General features: G+C 44.3%; 1 protein-coding gene across 1 annotated transcript in view; it reads right to left on the reverse strand.

The window, feature by feature from the left end:
- Positions 1-21971, reverse strand: part of plxna4 (plexin A4) — a 220375-nt gene that overhangs the window by 25387 nt on the left and 173017 nt on the right. The window contains exons 10-23 of the mRNA XM_034578173.1: positions 21000-21200; positions 20057-20153; positions 18201-18391; positions 14881-15032; positions 13967-14090; positions 13264-13400; positions 12599-12766; positions 11670-11763; positions 9897-10136; positions 9416-9562; positions 8382-8616; positions 7740-7882; positions 5053-5321; positions 427-493 (exon numbers count right to left, since the gene is read on the reverse strand). Coding sequence (XP_034434064.1) covers positions 427-493; positions 5053-5321; positions 7740-7882; positions 8382-8616; positions 9416-9562; positions 9897-10136; positions 11670-11763; positions 12599-12766; positions 13264-13400; positions 13967-14090; positions 14881-15032; positions 18201-18391; positions 20057-20153; positions 21000-21200 — 2265 coding nt within the window. The remainder of the gene's footprint in view (positions 1-426; positions 494-5052; positions 5322-7739; positions 7883-8381; positions 8617-9415; positions 9563-9896; positions 10137-11669; positions 11764-12598; positions 12767-13263; positions 13401-13966; positions 14091-14880; positions 15033-18200; positions 18392-20056; positions 20154-20999; positions 21201-21971) is intronic.

A 21971-nucleotide genomic window follows, 5' to 3' on the forward strand; every position in this document is an offset into this window, starting at 1 on the left:
ATGCCATAAGACAGACTCTGCTGTTTGTCAGGAGAGGAGATTGTTTATGTTTTTATTCTCCTCCCTGCTGCAGTAAAGAATGAGTGGAGCTGGAGATGGTGACATTTTGTTGACTCAAGGTAAGAGGAGTGTTAATTAATTCAATGAATACTGGTGTCTTATGAAGTAACAGGAACTTCTCATGGACAAGTTGGCAAAGATGCCTCCTTAATATAACTAAACTATAACTATAATTAGACTATAATTAATTATGTAGCAGATTATTTTAATTCAGAGTCTTTTTTATATTCAATCACTTCACAAATTAGAGAATCTTCATCAACAGCATCATTGACTTGCAGTGAAGATCACAGTGATTTTCATCTGTGAAAATTATAAACTTGACTGAGGCTTGAACTGAAAAACCAAAACTCGCTGTGATGTCACCTTAAGAAACTTGTAGAGGAGGAAGGTAAACCAGTTGGTCAGCATTTTCTCTGCCACAGACTCGGTCCTGCAAACAGACAGACAGACACAAAGCACATAATGAACATATGATCCCCCACACTCTCATTACCATCATAAATATTCAACATTATCATCAAATATTCTGCTAAAAATGATGATTGCTGCTAATGAATAGGCTTGCGTTACACAAACATAATTGCAAAGACATGAATTGAGAGAGCCCCTGCACATGCTATATGATGGCCTTTCAGACAATCTCTCAGCTGGCTTTTATGCTCAGGCACGCCAAGGGCAGCTCGCCTACGGTGGCGGGGATTTTAATATGAGCCAAAGCAATTAAAAGCCTTTATTTGATCCCCGTGGATTGATGTCGTTAGGGGCTGGAGCGGCTCTGTAATAACACTGGCCTCATTATTAAGCGCTCCCTCGCCTATTCACTGGACTAACACTCGATCCGTGCACAATGGAAAGTGAATGAATACATCTCCCTCTCTTTCTCCGCCTGGCTTCCATGCTCCACTGGTGTGGCAAAATGGTGTGTGTGTGTGTGTGTGTGTGTGTGTGTGTGTGTGTGTGTGTGTGTGTGTGTGTGTGTGTGTGTGTGTGTGTGTGTGTGTGTGTGTGTGTGTGTGTGTGTGTGTGTGTGTGTGTGTGTGTGTGTGTGTGTGTGTGTGTGTGTGTATTGACCTGGGCCAACAGTGTGAATGATCCCGTGTGAATGACTAATATGCATACATAATAACAACAGCAGTGGTGGCGAGGGGAAAAAGAGGAGAGGCGAGGATCGGATATCCTTTGACAGCAACCTTCCTGGCCAGCAGCAGGGGTGTGTGGGTAATCTGTCAGAACACCTCAAACACACACACCCGCACAACCCTCCCTCTGCTTTCAATGAGCCACTACCATAGGCATCAATATTTCAGGATTAGTGTCCATTGTGCCCGTGTGTGTCTGTGTGGTTGTCTGTGTGGTTGTGTGTGTGTGTGTCTGTGTGGTTGTGTGTGTGTGTGTATGCATAGGCTTTGTCCAGAGTGTTTTCGGCTGCCACCTGCAGCCCTCCCACCCCTCACTATTCAGACAGCCTCTTTAAGGGCTCCATACTGAGGCGTGATGTCTGCTGTGCCAGTGGGCTGGCCTGGCACCCCCTGCCTACATTGGCACAACACCTGGGTGGGATTAGCTTCCTGCCTCGCACTGTTGCAGCACTTTTATTCCGCCGTCCCCCCCCGCCACCACCACCACTCTTCCTCTGTCCACAGATCCCAGGGTCAACAAGGTCACTTTTCATCTATTCTTTCATGTGTCCTTGCTGTCGCTCTCCCTCCCTCTGGCTGCACCATTCTGGATCCCGTAATCACACACGTCCAAATCCTCTCAATTTCTACAAATGTAGCCCATCTATCAAAGGGAAGAAAGGAGTGTGGAGAAGGGAGGTGATGAGGAAGGAAGGAAGGAGGGGAGGGCGATGAAGAAAGGAACATGAACAAATGGTTGACTGAGTCTGGATTTCCCCTTCTCTTCTTTTTAAACGTTCCACTAGATAGTGTTGTTGTGCATGTTGTTGTGCATGTTTTTGAATAACTGGACAAGTGTGAGGCTGTTTTATGGCTAGCGTGCGAAATGCCCAAATTAATCCCACTGTGTATGTGTTCAGAAATTACCATGTGTGCTGACTAGTGTTTAGTGTGTGTGTGTGTGTGTGTGCTTCTTGCAGTAGGTGCCAGCCCTGCAGTAATAAGAAGTCTTGGCACAGCCCCACCAGTTTGCTTATGCTCACTCTCAATCAGAGCACGGAGGGAACAAGGATAAAAATGGCGCTGCGGTGCAGATCTAACATTCGTTAAAGCACTGAAATGTGCTGTGTTATTGAACAGAGGTAAATGTGGCGTGTTGGCACGGTCACGCTTGGTTGACAGTCACAGGGGCAGTGGGAACCTGAGAGGGAACCTGGCCAGAGGTAAAGTTAATGAGAATAAAAGTGTGTTTCATCGCACATTTAAAATTGTTGTTGGCTATAACATAACTTTGTGAATATAAAATGAGGTCGAAAGACATTTCCAAGAGAAAAAAGCCACAACCAACTAAAGTAATCCTGCTTCTCTCCAAATACAAACATCTTCTTCTCAGTAGTTAAACAAGCTGTGTGATGATTGAGTCCACGCTGGAGCCAAAGCACGGCTGCGATCAACACGAGAACATATTCTGCTCTCATCTTTTGACCGATATCCAAACTGCAGCCAAACTAAATTTAAGGCTCCGGGAAAAGGCTGTGTCGCTCTGCATGATGGGAGGAGAGCTGGTGGTGAGGGATGGAGGAATGGAGCAGGGAAAGGAGGAGAATGCAGCGAGGAATGTGACAGATGGTTGTGGAAGGCTCTCGTTAGTTAGCTTGCCTGGTGGTTGTGCTTCAGCACAGGTTGAGATGGGACAGATGGAAGGATGTGTGTCTGTGCGCGAAGCGAGAGGAAGCGCGCGCACGCACGCACGCACGCACACGCACACACACACACACACACTTCTTGGAAGAGGAGGCAGTGGGTAGCCAGAGACACCCTGCTCACGCACTCTAAGCATTGATTTAGCAATCAAGAAAACAGGGGAGGTGGAAGAGGAGGGGAGGAAGAGCTGGAAATATAGATTGAGGGAACAAAAAGAGAAAGAGAGAAATAAGACAGCGACAGTGTGACACAAGCAGCACAAGTGTCGAGTGGAGAGTGAGTGTGGAGATGCATGGAGAGAAACTTGCACTCAAACTGAGCAAACATGGTGAGAGAAGGATGGAAAGAAAGAAATTAAAGAGAAGAAGAGAGGGAGGGAGGCCATCTTTCCAAGACTAGATTAAGCTTCGTCTTTACAGCCTCCCTCTGGTTTATCTTGAGCTATTTTCGGCTGCTATCCAAGGACACGCCAGTCAGCCCACCCTATGGGGTTGTGTAGCCCGCGCACACTGCCTCATCGCATCTGAAGTGCATGCTGGGACGTTGAAAGACTAATAAGCGCATCAGAGGAGGACGAATGAGCAGAAGACAGTCGGATCTGTGCCCGTCACAATCGCGCATAAGACAAATGGACAATCAAAGTGAGCATGCACTCTTTAACATGCGCTCTGTGTCTAATGCTAAGTGACTGTGATGGCGTTGTTGCCAGGTTTTCTTTCTCTGTCTCTCGAGATGCCAAGAAAGTGACAGAAGAAGAGAAGGAATGTGGAAAAGAAGCTGTATTTGGGCTGTGTTCAAAGTGGCTGTCGTCCGTCTTTGCAGCAGTTTGACTATTTCATTGAGAATTTCATCCCTGGTTAAAAAAGTCTGCAGAATGTCAGAAGGAGCCGATGTAAGAACAGGAGATCCTCCGCAGGATTCACCACAAGCAAGTGGGACTGTTGATGATGTTTCTATCACACGACTAATATCTCAGAAGAAGAGAGAGAAAGAGAGAGAGAGAGTTTTTGGTGATAAGGGCCGATGGTTGGTGTCGATGTCCGAACCCAATTCTGTGGACATCCTCCAGAGTTCATGTCTGATGCCGCCATGTTCGAGTGGTTAGCTCTCGTCACTAGTTGACACAACAACAAGTGTCTCCATTGTCCTTGACTACTTCTCCCCGTCTGTGCTCTGTGTGCCATCTCTTATGTTGTATCTTCCGCCAGGATCAGCGATCCCGCCATTGTTTCGTGGCTGCTCCATGCTCAGTGAACTCTGGCTGCATTAATCATGCCTCCTGCCCAGACAGCATTAATCTCTCTCTGCATCAACAAGCAGAGAATAAACAGGTTTTCATGAGGTGAATTTGTGCACTCTCTTCTGGACGCTCTGACAAACAGCATTCATCTCAGTATCCTCTGCTTTTGTGTGTGTCTTCACTGGCAGATCTGTTTTTGGGGTTTTCTGCTTCTAGCCGGAGGGAGAATGTGAATTTTAATTGGAATGAGACGGAGCAATTAATTTGTGACATGCTTGTCAAATCATCTGGGGGTGTCAGGACTTGACTGACAACCCCCCTGCAACACAACATAACAGTGCATGGATGTATAGACACACCACACACATGTACAGCTGCTGTGAGCACGGCATTTGACTCAAGTAACTATAATCATCACATTTACCAAACACTGCGGGCAGGGAGCATAATCACATGTGCTGCATGCAAGTGCATGGCATTAAGGCTCTGGCTGCAAATCCAAGGGAGGATTGTGATTGTGCCAGAGTGCAAGGTTTTCCCCTTTCACTCTCTTTTCCCCTTTTTTCAAAACTGAGTATTTTTTTTCCTCTTGAGCTGTTTGTAATTGGATTCACTGCTAATTAATCCTAATTATTTTGCTAATGATGTGCATGGCAAGGGTCTCTGGCGTCTCGGAAACAGAGCCAGCGAGTCAAGGTCACATGGGTTAATCCAAACATGTCACAGACGCTTGACTTAACCAGCAGAAACCTTTTATATCCACTGCAAAACCTTCCTGAAGTAGATAAAGATAAACAATAGGGGCTTAGGACGGCTCCTTCTTTAGGAGATGCAGCAAAGCAACTACGTCAAAATCTGTCACCACAGCTGTTTGTGAGACGGTGACGGGAGTTAAACTCTGTGTGACCTTTTGAAACTCCTTCCTACCTGCGGAGCAGCAGCTTGGGGTGGTTCTTGCTCTCAAGGTTGCGGTCTATGAGGTCAGACAGGAGGTGCTTCAGGACATCGGTGGCATACTCCAACTTGCTCTGCAGCACTGTCATGATAAGTGAGGCCACGTTGCCTCGGTCCCTCATGGAGAAGCCACGCTGGGCCTCCAGTGTGCGGATAAAACACAGCAGGAAGACCTTGTTGTTAATGAGCTGGCCGAAGAGCTTCAGTCCCTTCTCCACTTGCTCTTGGCGGTAGCCAGGCACCTACGAGGAAACAGCAGGAATGTTCACTTGACTGAGACACATTAGAAATAACAAGGAGTGAAAGTGCAGATTCTGTGTGGCACATTCAGAGATAACACACTGATCTAATTAGTCATGACTTCATTTGAATGTAATATCCGCTCTCTGCCTCCATAGCTCATTAAATGCTTTAATTTATTTATGATACAATACCATCAAGATATTTGTGTAGACAAAGTATCACATTACTGTATAATCATAAATATCCAGATCAGGTTTTTAGATATATTATCAAACTTAAACATGTGAAAACCTGTATAAACAGTTAAATTATCTGTGTCTGTACATAAGGATGGAAAGTGGTGAGAAATAGAGAGAAAGAAAACTATGAGTCTGTGCAGATGAGGAGTTTAAGATCTTCCAGCCTTTGTTATATCTAAAAGTTGAGAATAAACGCAGGAAAACACAAAGGGGATGTTTATTACTTTGATGGCACGATGTGTTCCACATTGATACAAGTTGAAAGAGAGAGCAGAGATGTGAATTTCCCTCGTCTGAGCCCAGATTGTCCCTGCACCATTTATAATAGTCACTCCCCGCACATGCTTTTTTTTAAAATATAGCAGCACCTATGGAGATTATGTTTTGTTTTGTCTTTTTTTAATCTGTCAGGAGCACTCATGCTAAAACAGCATCCCAGTGCACCCAATGCAGCTGTCAACCAGCATATGTTTTGTCTTTTTAGCCTTCCTGGAGGAACCCCTTGTCATCTGCCGGGAGCTATTGTTAAGTTGCAAGTCTAATTTCATACCAGTTGACAGGATGTGTGCAGTGTTTGTGTGGGCACGTGTGTTTTTAGCACTTGCCATTTTTTGTGCATGTGCATTATGTGAGCGTGTGAATGGAAGCAGAAATAGAAATGTGGGGAATGTGGGAACCCTGACATTACAGTACATGTGCAGGTTTTCACCCTGCTTTTGTATTATAGGTTGAAGAACCAATCGATATATCGTACAGGGCTGTAACACAAAATGTTTTAACTCGTCTTTTAAGAATCATATAAGGTCACCGTGACTTTTGACCACGGAAATCTAAACAGTTAAACTTTGAGTCCAAGTGACAACTGATCAAATGTTGAAGACATTTTCACAGAATACAAAAGCACAAAAAAATTAAGAAAATTAAGAGAATTCTTAAGAAGATTATTGGTTAATGAGGCCAAATAGCTCCCGACACTTGTTGTTGCCGGCGTGGAGGCATGAAAATGCCCTGATCTCCATGGGAACCCCTTTAAAATTCGAGTCGACATTCAGGTGTAAAGTGAAATTGCTGGAAACAAAGAGGGAAAGGAAGTAATTTGACTGCTCAGAATGAACCGTAACAGTTTCAAGGAACAAATAAAATATAAGAAGGCAGGCTCCATTGAGCTGCCACATACCCGACTATATTTCAATATTTCTCAACATGACACTCACTTCGAATGAGTGTCTGGTGTGATGTTAAATATTTCATTACTGAGCAAACCCTCTGTTTCAGTAAACCTCGACAGACTCTCCATCACCTGTGCTTCTTCTGAGTGTCTGCAGCTCCCAGTCAGAAAACTGTACTTTAAATTCTCCGCCACATCAATAACAATTAGGCAGCTATCAACTGCCCAAGACAAGCCTGCTGCTTTCTTCATTAGGCTCCTATTCCGCATTGCACTTCTCATACAGTTCGACATTTATACCAATTAAAACATAATTAATATTGCTTATTACTGGGAAATTTTCATCGGGGATTGAGTGGCCAACCCCGAGGGCAGTGAAACGGGGGTCCATCATTCTCTTAATGGAACAAGACGACCTGCTCAATTACGGCTGTCTATCAATGTCACCACTGGGGATAAACGACTTGATTTTTATTTTTCTCCCTCTGATTGACTTTTAATTTGTTTTTGGGGTGGAGGGAGAAAGCTGTGCAGCATCTCATAACGCTGGGAGTTATTAACGAGAGCGCGCTCCTGATCCGAGAGCTGCCTTGTTTGTTTTTGAGAAAGTGCGGTTGTCGGCCGTCAAAAGGCTTTTGCTTATCAGACGGCAACACAAACAGCATCGGCGTCAATGTCACCGACTGTGACCCGCTGCAAAGTTAATTTGCTCGCTCGCTTTGCATTTCATTCGAATAAAGCTAATTGGATTGTGATTGCTATTTGATATAGACAGGTACGAACACTAGTGATATTTGCTCTGTTCATTAGAACAATAGGTAGTAACTATAGCCGCCCTCTTGCAAGAATCCCGTTAACCACACTATGCTGATAACACATCTTCCTATTTGATGGAAAAGGTGCAGATACCCACCCTCAAGCATGTTAGTGGGACCTGAGATCTGATCCCTACGCACAAAGACTTCTTATAAAGTCAATTAATGTTCATGTTCACTACAGCTTCACCGTACCTCCAGATCCCTCAGCACAGGATGCTCCTCTATGCCTGGGAAGAGGACCCTCATGGTGTAGGTCCTGTAGTCCAAGAAGGGGATTCCTGCACCATCCAGGTCACTGGTCAGCTCATGGATGTCTGTCTGCAGCTCTGCGAAAGCTGGAGAATAAACCAAATGCACAATAATTAGATTATGACAGGATCTTGAGGGGGCCTAATATCCCTGATAGTTAATTTGATCATATGAGATGAGTTTCACAGATAAATAAGTATAAAAACATGCAACAGTTGCAGCACTGGAGGCTGGTGATATATGTTTAACTTAAAATCAATAAGATCACTCTGCAAAAAAACACCATACCTGATCAGCTATTAGCCTGATTAGAGTTAGAAATAAAGAAAAGTGGAAAGTCAGTTTAGAATATTTGAAGATGAGTAACGTCTGCACACCAGTTGCTCCCACAAATCTATTTTTCCTTCTTTGAGGGAGCATCAACTGGTGCACAGACATTTCTCATCTTCTGGTTGTTATCACCTCTGTCCAGCAGCTCGTGTTTATCAAGTTTGGATGTTTGTGCTTTCATATACTTTCTGAATCACTTTAAAATATTCCCACGGCATCAAGTTGACCAACCGCACATCAGCACCGGCCTCTTACCCTCTTTGCACTCCAGGGCCACACGTGACTCCAGGTTGTCCATCTGCATCTGCAGCCTCTTCAAGGTCAGGTCGCTCTCACGGGACTTGCGCTTGTAGGCGATGAGCACCATCACGATGAAGAGGATGAGCAGGGCTCCGGCTGCAGCGATGCCGATGATTGCGGTGCTGCTGAGCGGGCTGTCGGATGTGATGAGGACCACACCTGGGGAGAACTCGATGCCGCCCACACGGGCCTTGTGATAATGAAAGATAAAGAGGCAGGTTAGAATGAGCGCATGCACGTACTGTACATTAATACAAAGCATATTACCATGAAAGGTTTTAAATGAGAAGGTGCATATTGTGTTGACACTTGATGAGCTGTAGAGAAGAGCCTCAACTAAATATCACTTCATAAATTACACCTCGATGAGCTTCAGCAATAATAATATGACTCAGAGAGCGAGAGAAATAAGTGGCAATCAATGAAGTAAGAGATTCTTCAAAGAAAAACATATCACACATATTCATTAAGTTAATATTTCTTTTGTGAATCCCTCTTCAAAGCATCTCTCTCTTCAAACTCAAGTTCAGAGCTCAGGCAGACAGACATATCGATTTGTGTCTTCAGTGTGCACAGGCTTGTGTTTATTTGTGCCTCTCCTAATTGTTTTACAGTAATGTGTCCGTCTCTTTCTGCGATGCCGCAGCCAGGTGGTAACATCAGGAAGCGCTCTGTTCGAAGTGGTCCCTCCTAAAACCACAAATGGAATCTTTATTGAGTTTGCCGGGGCTCTAATTCCTCTTATTGAAGGCTTATTTGTTTGTCTTTTGTCTGCTTGTGGGCAGTAACTGAACCCACACGGCTGATTGGATTAGAACGTGCTCTGTCTGGAAGTGGACGGGGAGAGATATATAGAAAACAACGGGAGGAATGTTCATCCGTCTGTCAGAATTCAAGTTGATTGTCTGTCTTTTCAAGCATAACCTTTCTAGTTGTCATACGTGTGTGCGAGGTCCTGTCTCCCCTTTGTGGGTCACGTGCTCACTCACCAGGACCTTGTGTCGGCCCGTCAGGTTGGGGGACTCGCAGAGCAGCTGGGTCTCTGACACCGTCAACATGCAGGGCTTCTCTCCAATCAGAACGGTGTAGTTCAGCTTTCCATTTCCACTATTGGTTGGTGGAAGGAAGTTCCGCCCCTGCACAGAAACATGTAATCATGATTAGTGTTTGTGCCGTTAAAGGGAGGGGTTTGTAGTTAGCAACACATTCAAATCAACTCAATGACGTGTCTCTTGTCTTGCAAAGTTAAATACATTTCAAAAGATGCAAAATCATATATAAAACTATCTGATAATTGATACTTTGGGGTATTTCATATCTTATTGTAAGTTTTTAATAATAAGATAATTAGTTCAGTATCAATCTATCATTCAACAGGATTTTGTAACAATAACGTGACTGAAATCATGACACAACTCCACAAACATCAATAAATGATGAGATGGATGTGAGTGATGTTGATCCTCCTACCTTCAGTATTATGGGCGATCCAGGTTTAAGCTCGAGCACCCCAGACATACTGAGTGGTTCAAACTCAGGGTTGGGGTAGTAGATGAAGTTGCTGTTGTTGAGTGCCATCAGCGCCAGCACATCGTCCAGTTTGAAACCAAACTCATCGGGTCGTTCAGGCACCTCCTGCTGTCTCGCCAAGCTGATGGGCAGCTCTGGAGCTTGACACAGCATGGATGTGGCGCTCAGCACCTGGCACAGCTGCGGGAAGAAATATATATGGATGAACAGATGTGCATGAATTGGAAGGTTTGGTATATTTGGTAGAAACATGGATAATTCACATTTTTTAAATCTTAATATACACAAACTTATTGTAACCACAGTGAAAGTAGAAAACGCACCAACTTCACATCACGTTGAGCCATCCCATCATTAATTATTAGTGTGAATCCCAGATTTACTTTTCACTGAACCCACTGGAGACACAATTCAAACTAGATGCTCCAGAAAGTGCAACGAGAACCTGGCTTCCTCTTGAGCTGCTTTCAGACCCAGTCTCTCATCATGTTCCCAGTAACGGCTCCCAGTAACGGCTCCCTGTTTACTTCTGTCTTTGTCTCATTACTCTTACTTCTCATCTTTCTCTACAACACTTTGTCTCGTCTTTGTCGTCTCGAATTTGACGTGTGATTGAAATTCAGCATTTCTGCTTTATTCACATCTCAAAGACAGTTTTGTAAACAAGAACAGATTGTCCAATCGGTCATTGTCACCCCGCACACCCTTCAATATCCCTGTAACATCTCCATTCCTCTCCGCCTGTCAGGACATTGACAAATCAGCCGCTAGCACAGGTTTTATTCACATTTCCTTCCCATTCAGACGTTTAACGTGTAACCTCTGCCATGCCGCCACTCAAACTATCGCCTGTCACTCTAATTGGCTCCTTAAACATCCAACTTGACAATTCCTGCGCGGATGTCTGGACATCAATGACATGCATCCTGTACGGCTGCTGCAGAAAGGTAACAAAGGTAGAAAAAAATCTGCATAAAGACTAAGAAAGTAAGACGAAGCTTCAAAGTACGACCTGAAAGTGCAGCAGCTTGACACACGGAGCTCGGTGAAGGGACATGTGAGCACAGATGTTAAACGCGGTGCGCGCTCATGCTCAAATGAACCGTGAAGATAGCATTACTACCTTTTGTAAGCGTCTCTTATTTCAATAAGATCACAGGGACCCCCGTGTGTCTTTACCTGCCCTCCCCTGGGTAAAAGGGTGAAAAAAAGGATAAAAGAATTTGAACCCTGCGGCTTTTATTTCAGAGTCAAAACTTCCCTTTTGTTACAAAGCCATGGAGAGAAAGTACATTATTCTCTTTAACGCAATGGAAACCCGTTGATTTTTCACTATGCCCTCTTCTGAATTTTTTTGCCTTGACCAATGTACCTCGAAGTGGCCCTGAGGAATTTAGTCATGCTCTAAAAAAAAAAATCTCTGACATTCACAATGGCTGGCTTTTCTCGCTTGTAAAAGGAAAGTGGGCACTTAGAATCCCCGGTGGTCGTGCAGGTATTTCATGCAGGGGTGATGCAACAGGATAGGAAAAAGCAGGGGCCTCGAGCTGAGAGGGGGGCCCCCCCAAGAACGGCTGATTACATTGGTCCATAGCAAAGACAATTTTGTGAGAAACTAGTCGTCAAAAGCTAAAGTACATACACATTAAAAGCAATACTATCTTGTACCAGGGTCAACCATAAGGCAGTTGGTTTTATTACGCGATCACTTACATTGAGCGTCTCATGGCCGTTGTATTTGGCTCTGATGAGAGGATACTGAATGACGTCCAGGTTCGTTCCTGTCACTGTCACTGGTGTGTATCCACTGTAGGAGACACAAGACATTGACAATGATTTTGAGAGATTCAGACTGTTTGGACAGAGGGGGACAGGAATTACCCACAGAGACAGATACTGATGTGCTAATGTAGAATTAAGATGTCATTGGCTATATATGATTTCATTGTGTTGGTGGATGGTGATTTGTTTTATCTTTGTTGACCAGCTTTATTTGCTGATCGTGTTTGTCAAGATCCTGCGTTGGTGGTTTACCTCCATCCACAGTGTCCATAGCAATCACCAGTGTCTGTGACCAGTGAGGCAACATTCACTCAAATGATAATAATGATAATAAACTTTATCTATCAGCTTTCAAAACACAGATACAAAGTGCTTCATCAAACACAAGACACGATTTGAAAGCAGTTTGAAGATCACATTGCAGAACATCACAGATACAGGAATAAAAAATGTTTCAGATGAAAACAGAGAGAAAACTAGATAAAATAAAACATTACAAATTAATTAAAATAGATGGAAAGATCAAAACAAGGAGAAAGCACACCTGTAAAAACGTGTCTTTTAGAGAGATTTAAAAGAGGATAAGGAGTTTGTAAGACGAATTTCCTCAGGGACATCAGACTGCCAAATGGCGAGCAGGGCCTAAGCTGAGGACCTCACGTTATGACCGAGCACATATGGCGCCAAAAGACACAAAATATACTTAGGGTGCAAGTCAAGAAGGGGCCATAAAAATAAGCAGTAAAATCTTACAGTCAACTCTAAAATTTACTGGAGGCCAATAAAGAAAAGCTCAAATCTGAGCTCAGAGCTGCTGCTGCGTCTTGGATGAGCTGTAAAGTGCCTTTCTTCCACCGTACCTGTAGATGCTCCACTCGGGCTCTATCTTAGTGATGCTGGGATCCTCCACATACTCGAAGCGCAGGTCTTTCTGGAGATGGGCCCTGTCTATGCTCACGGACACAGACACGTTTCCGAAGCCCTGCAGGGAAGAGTGGGTTCTGCAGGTGAGCCACTGTCCGCCCCTCCTGCAGTGACCACAGGATGAAATGTTAGTAATGTGTAGCTGACAGCGCACTGAGCTGATAGTTACACTCTGATCGTCTCTCTAGTTGGTTTCACTGTGAGCGCAGACTAATAAATGATTCAAAAACCAATAACAATGTAATATTTAAGATGGTTGAATGGCTGGTTAAGTGGACATGGACAGAGAGTTTATTGACTGGACATTGATCAGGGCTCAGTGGTGGATTACATTACTGTATTTCTCCAATAATATATACTACATAAATGTTTTATTTCTAATTAAAAATATACTTTTAAAGCAAAATAATTACACACCACACCCTGATCACCTCGGTTATTTTAATCAAAGGATTTTTAATCATTAAGTCTTTAAGTTTATGTGGGAGAAAAATGAGAACAGTTTACTCTATAGTCTGACTAACATCGTCTTTGACTGAGGCTTTAATAGACTTTTTTAAGTGTGACTGGCAGATTCCATTCCGGCTCGTTCCCCACTAACCTGAGATAAGTGCATGGCTGGTCCTTAAACATGATGGACACGTTGCTCCCAGCATCGAGGTGGCTGCCGGTGATGTTGACAATGGTTCCCCCAGAGACCGGCCCACGGCTCGGCTTCAGGTTGATAATCCTTGGGATCTGGAGAAAGGTCAGAAGTCAGTCAAAGGTTAAAATCACAGAATAAATGATGAATAACATAAAATGATTATGCGCTAATGTCCAGAACACCAATATATAGCTGAACTGTTTAATTCCAGGTAGAATTTTTTTCAAATGCAGTGAGACAGCAGCTGATGCCGTCTACTGGAAGCAGGTCCTACAGTAAATCATCCTCCAGTTCACTCTGCCTTCTTATAATCTCATCTCCAGCCGGCTGTGCAGCGCGACACCGAGACCTGACATCATATAATCCTGCTCAAGGATCCCATTGAGAGATAAACCTCGGTCAGCACCCCGTTAATGGATGGCAGTAAAAATGATAACTCTGCATAAAATGACCGCATAACGGCGGGAACTGTAAATTCAGACTTTGTGAGTGTGAGTGATGCTGATTAATTGTGTGTAGAGGAGGCAAAGTAATGACAGATACAGCAAGTGTGTTACGATTTTGTTCACCATCAGTGTTTCTTCCTGATTCTCGATCATTAACGACGGACAGTCATGTGTCACTTTGAAAAGAACAAAAGTTGAAAATAGAGACTCACCACAAAGTAGTAGTACTTGGAGGATTTTGCCTTGAATTCGGAACTGCAGTCTCCATCTCCGACACAGACCTGCACATTCCCAGTGTACTGGCTCTTCTCTGCTTTACCCATCTCGCACACAATCCTGGGGACACACATTTTGGAATATGTGAGAATAAGCAGATATAGAAATTCTACATGCCACACACACACAAGTGTATATCTGGAAAACCCTGCCGCAGCCCTCCTTGCTGGCAAACTCCGAGCAGATTATGTAATAAAAAAATGCATCCAAACCTACGTTTAAACCCTTAATAAAATAATGTATTGTTTGGCAGCAGCTTCCCCTCCGGTGCACTGCCAACTTGTGGGAGAAAAGGAAAAAAAAGCCTCCATCCTTTTACAAATGACCTCAGATTCAGCGAGCGCTTCTGCTGGGTCAGCGTTTGCTTAGAAAGTGCTGGCACACAACTGACTTTCTGAGCAGAAGAGGCTCTGGGTCTGTTGATAAGGCAACTTTAAACACGTTTAAAATAATTTAATATGCCACCTGAAAGGAACCAAAGCAGTGGATTAAACTCAAATGTCAACAAACTGTAACCTCCTGAACTCTCTTCAATGATAATGGGACCGTGTGTGTGTGTGTGTGTGTGTGTGTGTGTGTGTGTGTGTGTGTGTGTGTGTGTGTGTGTGTGTGTGTGTGTGTGTGTGTGTGTGTGCATGTTTTAGGCATGTGTACGTGCTATAATGATATAAAGAAGCCGGAGTATTCTGTATCCCTCAGCAGTGCACATACAAACTTCAATTTCTTTTGCGTCTACAGGAATTACTCCAAGTTAACATTAGTTTAATGGTTGTGTTATAGACTTTCTCTTTCACACACACAGACACACATGCACATACTTTTGAGTTTTTAAATTTAAAATGTGACCTACTGTTCTGCAGGAATGTAGCCCTCGCGTATCGGGGTGCAGTCCACCTCAGCCACCTTCACGTTACCCTGGATCTCTTTGAAATCCAGGCCCAGGTTCTCACCACGGATGGTCACCAGCGTGCCGCCCTCCCTGGGACCTCGCAGAGGGGTGATCTGTTGAGATCAAAATCCAAGCAGATGTTATTTTTGTTTCCTGAAACAAGAGGCATTACTACAAATTGCATTATGAGAAATATTTTAGATTCTTGTGTAACATCTGTATCGACAAAGGCCCTATTCAAAAATATGAATCAGGTGTGGAGAGAAAAAAATGTGTAGAATGTGAGTTACTACATTCACCAAGGAGGTTATGTTTTCACCCCTGTCTGTTTGTTGGTTTGTTAGCACGATTACAGAAAAACAGCTAAATGCATTTCCATGAAACTTGGTGGAATGAAGGGGTATTGATCAGGGAAGAACCCAGTAAATTCTGGTGTGGATCTATGATTTTCTCTTTGTTTTAAACGATCTTTAACATAGCGACATAGGGCATCTTTCAACATTCACACCATTTTCCTGGGGAATAATTCCTGGATCTTGAGTGTGTGCACTGTGGTGCAGCTTGACTGGATTTAAGGGGACTGTTGGGCCTTTCCATATCTGCTCTACTGAGTGCCATTCTAGTTTAATAGATTTTTTTTTTTTTATGTTACTCATCTGGGATGATTCTTAAATCTTTCTGTTCACACGTTATGTAACTCTCGGGAAAAAAATGACTTTTCTGAAGGGTCGGGGGGGGGGGGATGGGAGAGATGGCTGCAGCAGAGAGCCCATAAATGATAAAATAATAGCTCCTGAGACAGCTATACGGGGTCATGACTCGGGGTCAAGTGACTGTCATTTCTCAATCCTGCATTCACTGAAATACACAACAATCTCCTCCCTGAGATGAACTGGAAACCTGGCATTAGGTGACACCTTCGCAGTAATCTGTGTGGTTTGATTTATCAGGAACATCTCTCACTGGTGATGAGGAGGTTCTAGCATCTATCAGCGCTTCACTAACACAATTACGCCCTGGCCGGTGAGCGAGTGCAAACACATCATCAGGCCGGGGCCAGACGGATGGATGTGAGGGACAGACACCGGGTAGCCTGTCCCGATCTGTCTCTGCCAAATAGAAGTCCTCCATGCTGCGGGCAGGGACCCAGCGTTAATAGTGCTGTGTCACCAGCCCCATGAAAAATACTGATCCCAAGGATTTTCATTGCGGTCAAGACTCTGCTCAGTTTATACGTCTGCGTGGCCCCCTGTGGTGATCACAGGTACACTGCTGAGGGAGTGTGGCCTTATCTCATGGCTTTAGGCTCTGTTATTTTGTGTTATGATAAACCATATGTGCATCAAAGGATTTTTAATTTGACTATTTGATTACTTTTCAAATAAGTGAATTAAAACAAATTGAAGCAGTTGCACTTGAGAGGAACTAGCCAATCGAGTGACAGCGGCGAGCTCGAGCCAGGTCATGTTCAACACAAGTCCTGTAGCTGTCGTGTGCAGATATCATTATCCTACGGTTCAATGTCTGATTAATAAGGCTCCCTGCTGATATCTTAATGAAAAAAGAGCCTTCTGGGAATGGAGCTACAATACATGCAATTAAAAAGATTGCACACAATGCATGGTGGCTCTCCGTTTATTAGGAAAATACGGAGGATGGAGCCGGAGAGAGAGAAATAGTGGAGGAGAAGGAAAGAGCAAAAGAGCCAAAGAGAGAGGGGGAGAGACACAATGAGACGTTGATTAGATTTGTGACTTTGACAAGATAATTGATGGTTGGATAGAGGCAAAAACTTAATCACTTCTCCCTCTCTCACCCTTTCTTTTTCCATCCGTCTACACCAGCACCCCCCTCATATTGTTGATGGGAGATGTCATTATAATAAAGCATATTAGAATGCATTAGGGCTCTGGTCGTCTCGGAGAAGTCCTCACTCCTCACCCACTGACAGTTTTTATGGGGGACGTGAGATGGCTGCAATATGTCCCCGCAGCAGCCTCTGGGAGGGGAGGAGAAATACGGGGATGGTCGCCAGGAGTAAATCCACTGAAGACAAACACTGGAGGAGGGATGATGGAGTGAAAGTGACTGATCCAGACACTTCGAGTGGAACGAGGGACAAGATATCCCTCCTATGGGCATCACCTCACTCAAGAGTTTGCCTGGATATTCGTCAACAATGTAAAGGGGGACAGTCGAGTAATTAGAGCCACTGTTTTCTGGACTTTAACCGCAGGTCATGTCTTAAAACTGCTTTTTTCTCCTGTCAGACTCTTTCCCCTTTCCTACTTAAAACAATCATGTTCATGGTGCATTCATGGTTACAGGAAACTCTGGTTTATGGTGTTGCTTTCACCAAATGGTAATCGTTGTATCCAGGATGCAGTCGGAAGACAAAACGAGAGACGACTGCTCTTCCATTCTCGTGTCCCTCTTCCCTCTCTCTGTCCAAACCCATCACTCCCCAGGACATAGACCGAGATTCCTTTCCGTCTTTTTTATTCATCCCTTCAACTCTAGTCGCCATCTGCTCCTACTGCTCCTCCTTTGGAAACGGATACAGAGCGGACCCTCGCATCCATCATGGGGAAACAGGGGAGGGGGTGACGTTGGGGGGGGTCCTCTTCCACCCCTTCAGCCTCTTGTGACTCCATTCTGGCTCAGTCAACCCATACGTCACCAGACGCTTTCATGTAAAGCCTATCCATCCTCCTCTCCCTTCACGTGGCATCTTTCCATCTATCTTTCCCTTGTATCCTCTAATCCTTCATCTCACCTTCTCCCTGTCATCATTGACCCTTTTATATGTCTTGCACAGGTCAAGTCTATTTGCCTCACGCAGCGTTCGTGGATTTCCGGAGGACGCAGGGTTAAGTGCGGGTTTACGAGAACATCTGGGCTACGTTGATTGATAACTTGGAAGATGGAGAATGATTTGTTTTCTAGGTCCCACGTGGATTATTTAAATGTGACTGAACTGTAGGTATATAACCTCTGTCCCAGTCCCAGTTGTCAGAACAGACTGTTATTGTGATTCTAATGTGTCATTACCTTTTGATAAGTGCGACGTGTAACTGCACGGCACAAGAGGTGTAAAATAAATTCCACTCACAAAAGCTGTAAGACTGAATAACTGCTGGTGACTCAGCCTCTGCTATTATGTTGAAATGATAAACTGCCACATTGTCTGAGTGGTGATGAGTATGTTCAATTCACTGCACTGTTAAAATCAATGCTTGCAATGTGCAGCTTTTGTGGACGTATGCTGACATGTGTCTCACCTGTGTGATCCGAGGGTGGGTGCACTTGCTGTTGATGCCGTTGTGCTCCAGCCACTGGTTCTCGGGGTGCGGGCAGTGTTGCTTGAGGGTGCAGCGGTTCTCCCCTTTGCACCAAACACACCCAAACAGCGGGTCCGCCTTCAGACACAGGCCGCAGCTGCCGCGCTGGGCGTCGCACTTGTACAGATGGACTGTGGGAGAGAGAAGAAGGTGATGGCAGGGGGAGAAAGAGCGGAGAACACAAGCGAGCAACGATTAAACAACTGTAAATGCACATCAATTCATTCTAAAGCTTCAAGACACACAACAAACTACAATCTGGGTTGTTAACGCACATCTCTCAACGTCTGCCAACGGCTGCTAGAATATATGCAAACAAACAAACTGAACATTCAGAAAGAGAGAGAGACATTCGCTGATATCTCTGTCTCATTATCTCTCCATCCATCATCATCTCTGTGTACTCGCTCTCGAAGTTGCTGCTTCTTGCCTCTGCTTGCTCACCACACATTTAACATATCATCGCCATGGCAACGGGCCAGCCATTTTATTTTTTAATTGTGATTAGATGCATGTGTGATCTGTCCATCAAACGATGCCCAAGGAGCTGCTTCCTACACAGGGAACGGCAGGGGGAGGAGAGAGGAGGACTCTCGAGTGCAAGCATCTCCCTCTGACTTTCGTTGCTTCTTTGATTCCACGCTCACGCTCAAGGATATGTTTTGTACACTGTATTTGACTCAGACACACATACACAGACACGCACACTGTGCAAACTTTGCCTTACAGCACAGTGTCATGTTGGCATATCATCCACATTTTTAACAATTTGCTTCTCATGCGCTCCTCCACTGCCTTTGGTTAAAACGAGTTGTTTTCCTGTCAGAGAACTACAACCCCCAGCATGCGGCTGTTTTCCTGTCCCAGCATGGTTCATTCGCCGTGGTGAATAGCCAGTGGCCAAACTGAATCGGTTCAGCAGCTGAATGCTTAACAATTCCGCAGCGAGTTGTCATTCCACATATACCGTGAGTAGATAGATAGAAAATATGAAAGGCAGAGAAATACAAAATATATCTCATGTCGTAGCTTTGTCCATCAGTCCAGCTTGGACTAATAAATGAGCTTTGATAACTTAGATTCGTAATTTTGTTTTTAGTTTTCATTATATATTGGTTGTTTATTACCATAATGTCTTTGAGCTGCACCCATGTTTCCCCAGTACTGCACTTCTGAAATGTATAACCAGTAAAGTGGAATGAATTGCTGAGATGAGAAAAAATAAATGAAGGGAGGAGAGAGGCGGTGAAGGATTGATAGATTGCCAAATTTCCAGAGAGGTGTTGACTGGGCAAATGAGAGAAACAGCTGAGAGGAGATAATATTTTGAGAGGAGGCAATAAAATGGAAGTTAGATTTGGGAAGGGACAGAGAGACAGAGAGACATACAGCAGTGCGGTGCAGGACAGACTGATGGAAATGGACAGAGACAGGTAGGGGAACGAGAGACCTGCAGAAGTGCAGCGTAACAGAGGAAGTGTTAAAGTTAACCACTCTACACACCAACATTCGGGGATGGATGCTGCACCTCAGCACACCGCCCGCCTGTTGCTATGGAAACCAGCTCTACAAGGGGAATAATGGGGAGGCAGCAGCTTTACTGTGTGTAAGTGTGTGTCTGTGTGTGTGTGTGTGTGTCAGTGAGAGTTTATCAGAGACGATGTCGACTATTTGTGTGTGTTTTAGTATGATGCTGTGGGAACTAAGGGAAAAAGCTTGTATGGAAGTGTGAGTCAATTTCTGCGTGAGTGTGTGAGTGCGTGCGTGTGCATACACACGCCTCTGTGCACGCTCACCTTTGTTGTGGGCGGGGTTGTCAATGCTGAAATCTCCGTTCCAGATGACGGTCAGCTCCACGGGAAGACTGCTCATCTCCATCCCATCATAGAAATACTATCACCATGGCAACCGCAGAGGGAGGGCAAGAGATGGGGAAGAGAGAAAGAGAGAGAGAGAGAGAGAGAGAGAGTTAAAGAAGCTGTTGAGCTACTTTAAACTGTCCATTATCTTCAAGTCCAAAAGCCTCTGGTATCACAGTACTCCTTTGAATGCAAAACGCATGATCAACAGGTGGTCGTACACACAATAAACACGCACATGAACTCACGCAACAGAGTCACAACCACACACTACACACACACCACAGAGCTCTCAAAGAGGAGATTATTTTTATTTGGTTCTTTAACACCAGCAGCACGGAGGGTTGATGCTAGAATTATAATTTTCCGCTAAATTACAGTTTCCCTCCTTCACTGCTCAATCACAGTACAATATTTGGATCGTACTGTAATTTTACTCGCACAAGTCTTCGAGACGTCTCCAGACACTGACACACAGCGTGATGAAGATAGACAGGAAGATGAGATGTTATTGTATCAACACGCGATTTGCATCAGGACCAGCACAAAGCCCTTTTTCATGCTAGTCTTTCATTGCTGTCAATGCGGTATTCAGTCAGTAAATGGAGCCTGATTGCAAGGATGGTTGTGAAGAAGAGACAAAGTCAGACTCTTGACTCATCTCACCACTGTCTCGCTGATAAAAGAAAAATACTTCAGCTGGAACGACTGTGTGCGCAAGTGTCTGGGTGTAAGATCGAAAAAAAACATTACGGTCACTTTATAGAGGTGGGGCAAATTTATAGAGTATATGTCAGTGTGTGGTGCTTAATGGTGATATGTTATTGGCACATTAAAACACACACTGAGACACACAGACACACACACACACACTCCTTACCGATGTGTTTTGACACTGCACTGAGGAGCTGTTGAAGCGCAGGGCAGGAACACGGTGCTCGCTTCCCTGGATGGTCAGCAGACACTCGTACCCCCTCTGACCGGACTGGGGCTGGGGGAGGTTCTTTGCCCGCAGAGTGATGGGCTTCACCACGTTGACTGGAACCAGGATCCTCTCTGCAGGCAGTAGCTGGGGACACCCCTGGAAGACAGACATCGAGACAAGGAAGAACTGTCACTACCTCTGACTACTATCTTCTTTGAGAGTCTAGAGAATAATTGCGACTGGTTTACGTTACACGACGAGATCGTGCAATGTGATGCCAATTTTGATTTAAATCACAAGTATATTTCAAATAAGCCACAGACAGAGGAGCTCATCTGATTGAAATTTTGGACAAATTCACATCAACCTATAAAATTTACCATTTTACTTTTAAAACACTTTTTAACAGGTAATTTTTTGACATCACAATGATATGAAAATGATCGGCAGCAACATTTCTGATCGGTTGATCCTAAATAAACCTGGTTGACATAGAGAGCTCATCGACACCAACACAGAGCAGCACTTCACCAACATTCATTTTATTTAATGACAGAGCCTCTTCAGCGTGATCTGTTTTTAGTGTTTTAGGGCTTTTGTTTTTTGGTTGTTTCTGTGGGGTTGAGATCGGTTAAGTCTCAGTTGGACGGTCCTCAGACCTGCTCACATCCAAGGGCTTGATACTGCAGGTACTCGACGGTCATTATCCACGGGAGGGGAAGTTAATGACACAGTGAAATTGGCTCTTACAATCACTTTGTTTATGGATGTTTGGCTGATTTGGAGCAAAACAAGGTGGATTTCTATCTGTGTGGTATTTAGGCAAGATTGAATGACAGAGATGAAGAGATGAAGAGAGCAAGAGAGATGGAGGGATGAGTCGCTTAGCAATCGGAGGTCTAAAATTAACAGCCAATCAATTCAGGT

The sequence above is a fragment of the Hippoglossus hippoglossus genome, chromosome 23 (assembly GCF_009819705.1).
Source record: "Hippoglossus hippoglossus isolate fHipHip1 chromosome 23, fHipHip1.pri, whole genome shotgun sequence".
Lineage (NCBI taxonomy): Eukaryota > Metazoa > Chordata > Actinopteri > Pleuronectiformes > Pleuronectidae > Hippoglossus > Hippoglossus hippoglossus.